The 13,172-nt window shown below is 33.5% G+C and overlaps 1 protein-coding gene across 1 annotated transcript; it reads right to left on the bottom strand.

The window, feature by feature from the left end:
* Positions 1-237: 237 nt before the first annotated feature.
* On the bottom strand, positions 238-7,472 carry LOC150104259 (acyl-CoA Delta-9 desaturase-like). The gene is made up of 4 exons (XM_090396438.1): positions 7,364-7,472; positions 5,126-5,256; positions 2,197-2,402; positions 238-664 (listed from the first exon to the last, which is right to left on the bottom strand). The coding sequence occupies exons 1-4, from the start codon at positions 7,419-7,421 to the stop codon at positions 238-240; spliced, it is 822 nt and encodes a 273-aa protein (XP_090252564.1). The 5' UTR covers positions 7,422-7,472.
* Positions 7,473-13,172: the final 5,700 nt, after the last annotated feature.

The raw sequence follows: 13,172 nt of genomic DNA, 5'->3' as shown, positions 1-13,172 counted from the left end.
TCATTAAATAGAAGCTTATATCAGCAAACAATAAGTAATTTTATTAGATTTATTCTCTATTCCCCTATAGTAGCAATGAACAGTAGAATAGGAAGTATCACCTAAGATCAGTCACTCTCTTTCTCCTGTTATTCCCATTTCTCATGACGACAATCAGTGATAGTGATATCAGTACAAAATTCCCGAGATTTCAAGGAAATAAAGGTACGAAATAATATAATCAACGTTCTCTGAATTTCAATAAGAATTCAAATGATTATTTTTCAGTTTAGTCTGTTTAATAATATCACGTGATGCCGTTTTCCTGTCGTAAGCTAGACCCAGCAGGGCCATCACATCAATGAAAGCCGTAGTCATATTGAGCACCCATCCTAGTTCACTAGTAGAATAGTCCCAAGGAAACGTGTGATGATAGTTGTGAAATCCCTCTCCTAATCCAAAGAACGAGACAAAAAGATTTTCTCTGGCTTCGATGTATTTGTCGTAGGGCTGATATCCGAAATAATGAGCAGCGCTGTTTACGAGCCAAGTAAAGTTCAAAGTCAAACAGTACCGTCCTAATCCTGCTATGAAGAATCCATTCCAGTAGGTCTCGCCCCATAACCAATTAGGCAGCACAGAAGGTAAGTAAATTGCAAAGATCAATGAGAGCGGTATGTAGTATCTGAAAAGAAATATATATGATATGAGATAATTTCCGGTCAAAAAATAATTATACTTACATTTCAGATTCATATTGCTATGATTTTACAAATTTATAATTAAGAATTAATATGAAAATTGATATTGTCACGATATGTTATCATAAACTTAAATTACCGCTACAGATACATTTTCTATAATTAGACTTTTAGAATTATTGAAATCTCTTTTTTTTAATTTTCATTGCACTTTTCAATATTTTCATCCATGCCAACCCTACTTTTGAATTTCGTATAAGACGAGAGGTACCTTTATAGGGACTTTCAACTAAGTTTGAGATAGTTTCTTTCCGGAAATTGGGTTGTGACACAGGCAAGCAAGCAAACAACATAAAACAAGCAGTTAACAGACATAATTATGCTGGTTTGATAGCCTCAGTTGGTTCAACAGTATCCAGTAACAATACTAATATCAACTATCTTTACACACTTATTAGCCTCAGTTTTTGCAGTGTTCTGAGAGTTAACCCTGTCCATTTAAATTCTTGTTAAAAGTTACTTTAAGAACAGAGTACATCTTTGGTTCTTAATAAATAATACTGTATTTATTTATTATACTAGTATTCATTGATTTCTTATCATATGCTGGTTATTGTTTATGTAGACATATTTGGCAATATAGCAGCTCATTTGCTCCGACTTAAGGGTAAATTTTGTTCTGATTGAATGTTTTTACAAATTATATTAGAAGACAATTTAAGGAGAATTAGAACAGAACGTTAAAATATCCGACTAGAGAAATCGAATTCCATTTTCTTTCTCCTTCATTGCGTTCAGTGAACATAACGATATCCAGAAATTAGTTCTGCACAACTCCAGGTGCAGTTTCAAAGTGCACCTGGAGTTGTGCAGAACTTTCAAAGTCGATCGTAAAGTATGATAGGTTTATAACCTTAAATGGGTGGGATAAGGGATTAACCAGTATCTAGGTCTCAAAAGTAATCATAAAATAGCTTAAGTATAAATTAAACATGATAAGAATTTTTTTTGTTTAATTTAGCTAAATGTATGCAAACAAAGTTTGCCCGTGAAGTAACTTCACGACCGGGTCCTTTTATGTAGAAGCTAATTATCTCAAATTAATTGCCGTGGTATCCCATAATGCAAGATATACATCCTTTCGGACGAGTGATGTTGGGTATCATGGAAAGGGCTACTGCCCATACCGGTTTCGACCTTTATTGAGGTCTCACCAGGTCCAGACCCACTGCGATTTCCCTCCTTATATAAGTAGCTTTGTCATGAAGATACTTCATGGCAAACTTTATTTTCTTACGTTTGACTAAAGAATTAAACAAGAATATAATTTCTAGTCAAGTTTAATTTAACTTATAATCAAATAAAAAATATAAAAAATCTTTCATTAAACTGAAACACATTAATTCGTTTTTCCTGGACTAAACTAAAATATAATTGCATTGAGCAATATGTAAAAAATATAGATGTTACTAAGTAGTACTAAAATGTTAAATATTTATATATTAAATTTTCATACCTTTTCTGAAATCTAACAACTGGATCGGCCCAAATATCACTCATGTCCACAGTTTTTCCTTTTTCTTTTACGTGAGGATGTTTTCTTGTCATCAGCCACCCAACATGGGCGAAAAAGAATCCCCGCTTCACATTGTGAGGATCAGCGTCTGTCTCTGTAAACTTATGATGTACCCTGTGGTCTCTGCACCATTCGTGTATATCATTCTAATAAACAAATTTATATATTACACAATCAAATTAATAATTTTAATTTATAAATTATTTAAATTCAATATCACAATTAAAAAGTTAATAAATTAGTAATAAATTAATAATAACTAGTAATGAATTATGAGCCTCCGTAGCTTCGTCGGTAGAAACGAAGGCGCATGTTGGAGAAATATGCGTTTGATTCCCGTGTATGACGCGAAGTACCTTTTTCTGGTCTCTTTCGACTGAAGTTGAATCAGCTAATCTCATACGTGGGTTGAGGTTTGTTTGTTTGTTTTTTTCACCAGGAAACTCGGGTTTTTCGTCCCCCAAAACAAGCAAACCGGCCAGTACAACAACGCAATTTACAGACAAGAATACTTAGATAGGGGTAACCGCCCGCCTTAACTTATCTTCGTATTACTGTTAGGAAATCCAATGGTACTTGGAAGGCAATGGGCGCTTAAGTGAAGTGCCTGTTTAAAGCCACTGGTGGATGAATGGACTGATGAATTATAATTGTTTAAGTTTGGGATTAAAATTTGAATCCCAGAACTATAACATAAAGTATTAAATTCGTTTTGTACTTTAATTATGCATGAAATAATTTAAATTAAGGATACTTTTAATTATCGACTGTAGTATAGTTTAAAATATCATGAATAAAGACGCATTTATATATCTGGCTAAAAATAATTAATATCCATCAGGCTTCATTTCGGCAATATAAACACTATTTAAATTAAGGGGATATTAAATCCCACATTGTTTTTAAACCGAATAAGAAACTCAGAGATTGGAATCAGAGAGTTTGCCTCCTACCATAATGTAATAACAGCATACATTTCCTAGGAAGTGTGTTTTTACATTATGGAAAATACCAAAGAATAACGATCAGAACTTTACTCACCTTTGCAACGAGTTGCCCGGTATTGTACTACGTACTAGGACTACTTGCATTAGCTCAAGCTAGTATTCGCCGATATTTTTATAGTTTACTATATTCGGCATGAAACTCTCTGATTCCAATCTTTGAGTTTCTTATTCGGTTTTAAAACAATGTGGGATTTAATATCCCCTTAATTTAAATTAATATCCATGCTAAATCTACTCTAAAATGTTTGAAAGATATATTTCGTTTCTTTCAATGAAAAGAAGCCATTTTATAGCAGAAAACCTTTCAAAGCTTTAAAAATACACTTCGCTGATATTGATTTTATCATAATATCATATTTAATAATAAAATAAATATAATGCAACTTACTTACAGAAGCTACTGCGTATTTGGAGTTATTGACTGAATTATTGTTTTTGTTTAATAAATAGACTTTTTATATTTGACTACTTTTGAAATATAGAGTTTCTTTCTATACTTCTTAAAGCTTGATTCCAAACATCACTTATGTTTTTTAATCAAATATGATTACGACAGAACGTAGAAAATAATCAAAAAACGTTGTGACTACCCGTAATCAAATATGAGTTCTCCCAAAATTTTGGATTGTAATTCTAACCAGGCAAAAAGTGATGTAACAAAAATCAAACATAAGATAACTACTATGTGTATACTTGTAAGTGAAGGAAAGATGCTAGTTCAAAAGTTTACTCAATTTCTGAATTATCACTCTTAACTAATAGTTCAAATGAAACTAATTCATTTCTGCATTAGTTTCATTGTCCAATCACAATTAGAAGACAGCTGTGATTGGACCCATGAGAAGAAAAATCAGAAAAAAAGACCAAACAGAAGACTTTCAGCACACTTTATGCTAATTACAAGCACAGTGATGATCTCATACAGAATTTCAGAGATTTCAGAGATGAAATCTCTGCTATCTAAAATTTGATTACACTCTTCATTAAAGAAAGATATATCATGAAAAACATCGACAACATTTAAGCAGGAGTAACACTTGAATCCATAGCCTGTAAGTCAAAGAAGAGAGAGACCCTGCCCAAGGGTCCAACTAGGCAAAGAAACGTATTTATTAATTATCCGTCTTCCGGTTCTATTGCGCTGTTTATTTTGGTCAACGAAAAGTGATGTTCCTTTCCTAAATAGCATTAAATGTATGTACTCAAGAGTGTCCTGCTGTGGCTTTTTTTGCACTAGTGGTTAAAATCCTACTTTCTTCTAGAAGTGAAAAAAAAATCCTACAATATAGAGTTATGTCTGCGCAAGGGCTGAGAATAAATAATAATTAAGTTATTTAATGTTATTCACAGCAAAGCCCATTTAATGATATTTTTAAACATAAAATGAGATACAAAAATAACTAAATAAAATCCAATAAGTAATAGAAGCCTTGAATTTTTTAGGAAAACCATCTGAAGTGCTTTGCAACTTCGTCTTAATGGTCTACTTTTGTTTTACCGAAACTTGTCCTCAAAATCACTTTCTTCTTCTTTAACTCTTATTATTTCATGTACATATTCTGATATTTACGATTATTTAACTCTCCAGTTACAAAAATTAAATAACATGAATTACATGTAAATGTGTGTGTGTTTAAAATATCATAAAGCAGATTTAAAAACACACACACACCTTTAAAACAAATTACTTCTTTCAATATGAATATCTCTTTTGAAATGTTCCCGGTAAGCTATAAAAAGTGGATAATCAACCTTATTAGCCTATAGGAGCTGTTCAAGAGCTAGATGTGCTTCCATCGGAGGCGTTACGAAGTTTAAGAGAAAAAACGTAGCTAACAGAATCAAGAAACAGAAATTCTTACCTGTCCAGCAATGCAATTAAAAAGCATCAGTAGAATTCTGAGAGGAAGTTTGGCCTTGTATGATCGATGAGACCAAAGACGGTGTGCACCTCCTGTAACTCCAATGCCTCCTACGCTTCCGTAAATATATACTAATTAAAAATAATAATAAATAATAATCAGAAGTTTTCAAAACTAATAGTATTAGAAATTTGAAAAAAATAGTGATTGTCTCACACTTTTAAAAACGCTCTCGATTATATTTATATTTTGTTATTTCAATTTGAATTACTTAATTACACTCTTCATTAAAGAAAAATATATTATTAAATATCGATAACATTCAGAAATTACTTTTCAGCGTCCAGAATTAAATCATGATTATTATAGGGTTAAATAAGGATAAGATAAATAAATGTGAAGCATAATGTATTTTTCTTATACATGGCATTACATAATTGCTACACGATTACACTTAACACTTTACCATAACAAGTAATTTGGTAATCGGACTTTATTGTTCATAGATTCCATCTTTTATAGGTACTGTCAATAAAGATTCGAATGATCATTTGGAGTATTCTAAACCAGAAACCTGGTTTAGAATACTCCAAAATACTCAAAATTCAAACGGATGTTCCCTTTTAACTGTTATTTAATGTCATTGTCGAAGCAGCTAAGGGAAGAGTATATTATTCTTATCAGTTTCTCAGCAGTAGGGAATTTCCAATGCTGAATGTGATTGTAAAGTAATTCATTAAATAAAATTATAAACTTAAATAAAATAACAACTTTCATATTAAATCTTTCATATCATCTCCAAAATACGGGAAGATTTTAAAAATAAAAATAGCTTAGGAGGTTGAATTATTTTAAATTAATATAGGTATAGTTAAGAAAAGAACAAAATAACTTTATCAGAGGCATTTTTGCTTCCACTTCTGGTGTAATTCAATATTTAAAATAAAATTTAAAAAAAACTTGCATGTGAATGCAAGTTTTTTTTCTTCCCTTTTCTCTCTGGGACGTTCGGGTTTTAAATGACTTACTGATGATGATTGGCTTCTTACCGAGTCTCAAAAATTAACAGAAGATTTTAGAGGATTTATTTATTTACATGAATTTAACGTAAGATTAAACTCACGAAAAACTTATATGAATTTATTCAAATGATTTGTTTATTTATTTATTCAGGGATTTGTGAATAATTTTTCAGATTAACCGTACCAATCAGAAGAGTTGTCTTGATCATAAACTATTTCTGCTTTCCAGTTTACTCATTATCTATTGTGCATACATATTTAATTGAAATCAGTATTGAAGTATAATGATCATAAATAATAAATAACGTTTTCTCGCCAACTGCTCCTTGTAATAGATAGGATATGTTTGTCTCCATAACCAATTTCGTCATTATTATTATTATTACGCGACATCTCCAGGGAGTCCATGGACTCATTCCGAGAGGACACTCTACACTGCCTCGCTAAATATATCTCACCCTATCCATTACTACTTAATTCTCCTACTACCACACTACTACTCCCATCAACGTCATCTACCGCCCATCATCACCATTAACAGTATTTTTGTCTGTAAATTGCGTGTGTTCTGAAAGCCGATTTCACTGAACGCGGGATGAAAAACCCGAGTTTCGTTTCGGGGAGGAAAAAACCCTGATGCCACCGTATGAGATCGGCTAACTCACCTTCAATTGAAAACGTCCATATTGGTGATTCCCCTCGTCACGACGAGAATCAAACCCAGGCCTTTTTAAATTGAAGGGCGCAATGTTCCACTGTTCTTCCAATTGCGCTACGGAAGCATATTAAACCATTGTTTAATATGTTAAACCATTGTTAAATATAACCTGGCTATTGTGTTGCATGAAGAATATGAAACAACAGTTTTCCCAACATAAACTTTTCTTATTTTGTATGAGAATGGTTTCACTTTCAGCTGAAATGTTCTCATACATATTCCTAGAGAGGATTCGATAACAGGTTCACCTAAAGGTTAAGTGGCCCGAGTACGCCTCTGCACTACGGATGCGCTATTCTTCAATCGATAGACTATCGATGTTTCGAAGTGTTCATGCATGAATACTGGTACTTATAATAATAAGAGTTTTATGTATTAACTTCTTTCTAATCTTGCGTCGTTTTTAAAATTATGTCTACATAGATTCATTTAAATCAACTCCGTTTATTCATATCTTATTTAACAAGATAAATATGAGACTACTGTGGATAAACTTACCAAAAAGTATTGTTTGCCACATTGCTTCCGTCGCTGTTAAATAAAAAGCATATATCATTGAGAGGTGAAGTAAGAGGAACACTAAAACATTTGGAAACCACACTATCTGACCAGATTTCTGTACTTTTTGAATGTGAACCTCTTCCTGTATAGTCTGTGTGACTGTGGTGCTTGAACGTAACGACATTGTTGTTTATCTATATGAAAAAGGTAAAATGGATTATATGAATTAGATACGACTTTGCTTTTAATTTACAATAATAGATCAAAGTAAAACATTTAAACATTTAAAACAAACACAAACAGAAAGAGAGAGAGAGAGAGAGAGAGAGAGAGAGAGAGAGAGAGAGAGAGAGAGAGATGGATAGAAAGAGGAAGAGGATAAATATTACTTTTAGAATTCCTTATGCATTCGGATTTCTTCAGGGAAATTTCGCTACAGAGACACACCAATAGTTGTGCAACTAGGGCAGTGAAAATGAATTATAAATCACTGAATATTTGATAAACGTTTCCTACACCTACCTCATGTGCGTTGTGGAGTACACTGCTTCGAAAGAAGTCAATGGATACCCTAGTGTGAGAAACAAATAGCAATCCTGCGAGGCATACTTTCCACAAACCAACGAAAGCAATCAATGGGAATATTAGACCATTCTTCCTGTAGGCATGTAATGAGGTCCTGGGCTGTTGTGTAGCGGACGTCGCCCGACCTCACCCGACGCTCCAGCTCATCCTACAGATGTTCAATAGGGTTCAGATCAGGACTTTATATAGGCGAGTCAAGTGTGCTGATGTCGATATCCACAAATCACGCAGGGACAGCAGCACGGTGCATTGTCTTGCTGAAAGACACATTGGTCCGTTCCGTAGAAACGCCACAAAGTAGGAAGCATTGCACTGTCCAGAATGTTCAATGTTCAATGTTCATGGCCCCACAAACAGAGGTCCGTGGCCAAACCAGCAAAAACAAGACCATACCATTACACCGCTACCTCGGAATTTCATAGTAGAGGTTACGCACTCTGTTAAGAGATGTTCACCAGGTATCAGCGACAGCCAACCATCTGCTCGGTAGAGGGTGTAGCGTGATTTGCGCTCCATAACACAGCTTTCAAAGCTTCCCCATCCTCCCGCTGTACACGCTTTTTGCACCACTGAAGACGGTGTTGCATATTGGTTTGGGTAATGCAGGGCTTGCATATTGGGTCCTGTGATGGAAAACCCTTGTTGTGAGCTGGGTTCTGAATTTCTTTGTGTAGATTCGTGTTCCAGTCGATGCCCGGAACAGCATTCATTCAACATGTCGGCCGACGAATGGCAGTTGTTGCATATTATCCTTCGTATCACACTACAGTCAGGTTCGATGAGTGTGGTTAGTTGTGCAATGCGGACAGCACTTGCAGTTGACTCCCTGAGCTTATATCTCAGTATTGTATCAGTGATTTTGGACCTGGGATGTCAACAATGTACTAAATAGGCCTGCAACACGACATCCTATCACAACACCTATTTTGAATTCCATGAATGCCCTTCTCGCAGCCAATTTACTCGGACATAGTTGCACTGACTTGGGAGCATCACATTCCTCCAATTTATGCCGGCTACAAAAAACGTGACGTGTTATGGAACGATGCACCTTGCCCTTGGTGGGGGGGGGGGAGCGTCGATTTCTTTTCAAACGTGTATAATCTGCTGAAATAATATATTTTATCTGGAATAATGTTAGTGAGCTTCATTTAAAAATTTCGTTAAAATTTCATTAAATGAAATTTTAACGACCATTCCAGAAGTGTGGTTCACATTTTACGTGAATTCCATCCAGCACGAAAAGTTGTAAACAGCACTTAGGAGATGCGATGGTATATTGAAAATAGGATTTTTTTTCCTCATTAGATTTTCCCATATGTTCCAATTATACGTAACAGTTCGAAACACTTGTGAAAGTGCAATTAAATACAATAATAAGCGTATAATAATAATAATAGGCAGAGTTTGCTTTTTCTTTTAATTAGTGAAATACTAAGAAGATGCTGCTGCTGAAATCTAACAAGCTCTCAAATACTATTCAAACTAAATTTCGGTTTCGAAACCGAACGTTGCATTACTAATTCGCTATGAAACAATATTGGACATTTGATGTTTCTCTTATTAGTTATTGGATGCCAAAAAAAGTAACTCAAGATGCTATCTTTTATCAAAAATATCATTTTATGCTACTTTCATACTATTTTATATAATTTATACTTTTAAATTAAAAAAATTTAGTTATTACTAAAATGTTATTTTCTGTATAACAGATTGCTCCATTAACTCGGATTTCTAATTTTGTAGCAGGTGAAGGTTTTTTTAATAATGCTTCAAGTATAATATCTTGGGTTTGGTCACCTTGTATATATGAAGCGTGTTGACTACTGGTTTATCCGCATCTCTAGATTTCGCCACTTCATATGGTATTCCTGCTTACGCTGTATAGCACACATGACTTATAAGGATCTCTAACAGACCTAAGTATTTAAGGCAGGGAGGGTAATAAGTCTTTCAGTAAAACATACTCGAAACATAGGAGTATCAGAACTGAAAGAATTTTTGACCCTTGCCTGGTGGCGGGACGAAAACCCGAGTTTCCACAAGGAAAAACCTTCCATCCCTTTATAAAATCGACTAATTCGCCTTCATTTTAAAAGTTCTGATAAACGTAGATCTCCTCCTAGACAGGATCCGAACCCAGGTTTCTGCTACCAACGGCATCATCCAAACTGGCTGACCGACTATGGCAGCTCTAAATAGTTGTCAATCGAACAGCGAAAGGTGAAGTCAACAGGTCTGCTTTTCCATTTTCTTTGTTTTCTTTCTTTCTTTTTTGAGAATAAAAACTTAAAATTGAGCATAAAATTTAAAAATTAAATAGAATTTTATTCTGAGGATATACAGAAAGAGCAATTAACAAACCGTCGTTCTGCGTAAGTCAATAAACTAGTCTTATTGGCATAGATTGATTATCCCTATACAATGTGTGGTTTCGACCTCACTATGGCATGGTTTCATTAATGTAATTGAACATTAATGTTCAATTACATTAATGTTTTTATGAGACGGATGATTTTCATCATAAACATCCTGCATCCTACTTATAATAACCGAAAGTGACATGAAAAACTAACATGTACACGGACCCCGTATTATATAATACTTGTACGTGGAGCATATATAGTACTATACATCAAAAAGTTTGCAAGTTTCTGTAGGTGGAGATCGACATTTATAATATATGAGTACACACACACACACTGCCGTGACAGGATATTGAACCTAACACGAAGAGAAGATATTCAGGGTGTACCAAAAGTCAGGCGTTATAGACAGTTTGTAATATAAATTACATTAAATATTCGACTTGGTTGCCATTTTCTTCTAAACACTTCCTTGCTGGATCATTACGCACGCATTCTTCCGTTACACAGTGTTGGATTTCACTGGAGCAATATCGTGCATTATGTCTGTTTACTGAACCATTAAGGCGAAACTGTTTCATTGTTCAACATGATTTTCTATCTGCCTATGCTGCAAAAAGCACTCACAGTACTCCACACGAGCTCTCGGTCATCACCATGTAATTCTTGAAACAATCGGAACTTGCACAGCTAAGAATGATTAGACTAGAGAATGCATCTAATGGAACCCTCTGTAGCACTTGTTTATTGTGACAACTTTCTCAATGGGACGGTTTTCCATATGTTTCTGCATTAGTCGAACTTCTTGGGAGACCACTGCGTTGCTGATCATCAAAACTTATATTGTTTTTTTGAAGCGACCAATTTACCAACATTTCTATGATCAGTTGGAAGCCTGTCAGGATGCTTGGAATTAAACTCATAAGAGATGGAACTTTGTGTTGTACCGTCTTGCTGCTTTCGTTAATTTAAGTTCCATAGTAAACAATTTGGAAAAAATATTAATTAGTAAAACATGTTGTGATTAGCCTATGAAACGTGACTTTTGTTACACCCTGTAATTGAGCATTATTGACTCTTTTAATGGTTATTCTGAATCATGGAATTTGTTATACTTTTCTCAGATGATGTAGAAGTGACATCTGAAAAAAGAATATAAAATCTAAAAATATGTTTTTCATTTAAAACACAATGTAAAGACTGCCAGATAATTTTCGGTTAGAATCGAAATAGTTGGTAACAAAAATGTACTCAAAAATGCCGTAGTTCATCTATTTAGAATGCAATATTATTTTCAATAATGAAAGTTGTATTATCAAATATTTTATTTGACCTCCACACACACACACACACACACACACACACACACACACACACACACGCAAAATCTGTAACCCTATAGTTCACAGATATTGCGAGTAATCTAAGTTTTTTGTTGTTATTCTTTCATCTGATTAGTTTTTACATAATTCAGATATTATGATCTAGAGAACAAACATGGGACTTTTTTACAGCCACTTGAGGACTCCTACAAACTGGAAGCGGTCTCACATCGCGCTATGAATTCATCTTTCTCTTGAACAGATTTTCGAAACATATGTGGCGGAATAATTAAGAAATTTAAGAGAATAAACCTAAAATTGAAATAGAAACGAAATTCCTGTAAAATACTCGCCACACCTATCGTACGTTAATTATACGAATCACGAACATATACACTAAACAATAACAATAACAGTTAATATTAATAAGAGACAAAATTAATAACAGACATATTACACAAATGAAATTGCTGGCGTAGGAATTAGCATGTATTACGTTAAACAGTATAAGAAATACATATATCGTTGTTGTTTTGTGAAATTTTAACTTTGTAGAACAGTGATATAACGAGTTGCTACACTCAAAAAGTGTATATTTATATAAAAAATTGGTATATTTATATCAAAAAAGCGTATATTTATATCAAAACATCACAATGTCATAATATTTTTCTAGCAGCCTAATCCGAAACTGTTTAGTGAACTCACTTGACTTCGAATCTGTTAATGAAACATTGAATACTTTGTTAGCGAATACGAAGTTAATTTGTTTATTAACTTCGTGTTCACTACCTTAATTTGCAATAGCGTATGTTTATAAGTTAACATTCTGAATCATGCAAGCGACAAATTCTCTGGTAGAGCTTATATGCCATAGTTTTCATTATTATCATTTTGATTAAGCAACTTCGAATTTTTTGTCCTTATGCAGTTTTGAGATCAGTTCTAAAGAGTTGTATGTTTTATGGATATGTTTTATGGAGTTTGCAAATAGATTTAAATTTCGATGAAAACCGATGGAGAAGTTGATCATAAAATATTGATTGTGTTGGATCATCATAACATCTTTCGTATCCCAGGGTGTCAGAAATTTAGGATGATGATGATGATCTATTCAGCGGTTCCAAAATTTTAGCTACACCCAACGAGCAATAAAAGTAAAACAAAAACGGAAAAATACATTAAAAACTTATATATTTTTTCTGATACGCATTTCAAAGATAAATTATTTTTACGTTAGAATAATCAATAAGTGTTTTCGAAACTCTAGGAGAAGTACACTTAGTTTCTTCTTGAAATCTATTTTAATTAGGATTAAAAAGTAAAAAATGGCATTAAATAAGAAACAATCTTAATTTAAAAATATATCTAAGATTTTGAGATTTATGCAAAGATCTCGATGCTTTAAGATCTATTTGTAAGAAACACGAAATTAATTTCAGTTTTATTGATGGATAAACGAAATCACTTACATCAGTTCAATAATGCAGGCTTAAATATCTGAGAATTATTTGTGACACTGTATCATGAAAT

The sequence above is a fragment of the Typopeltis vanoorti genome, chromosome 8 (genome assembly GCF_054136105.1).
Source record: "Typopeltis vanoorti isolate ZY-2024b chromosome 8, IOZ_Tvanoo_1.0, whole genome shotgun sequence".
NCBI classification, from domain to species: Eukaryota; Metazoa; Arthropoda; class Arachnida; order Uropygi; family Thelyphonidae; genus Typopeltis; species Typopeltis vanoorti.
This window is presented reverse-complemented; position numbering and strand designations above follow the sequence as displayed.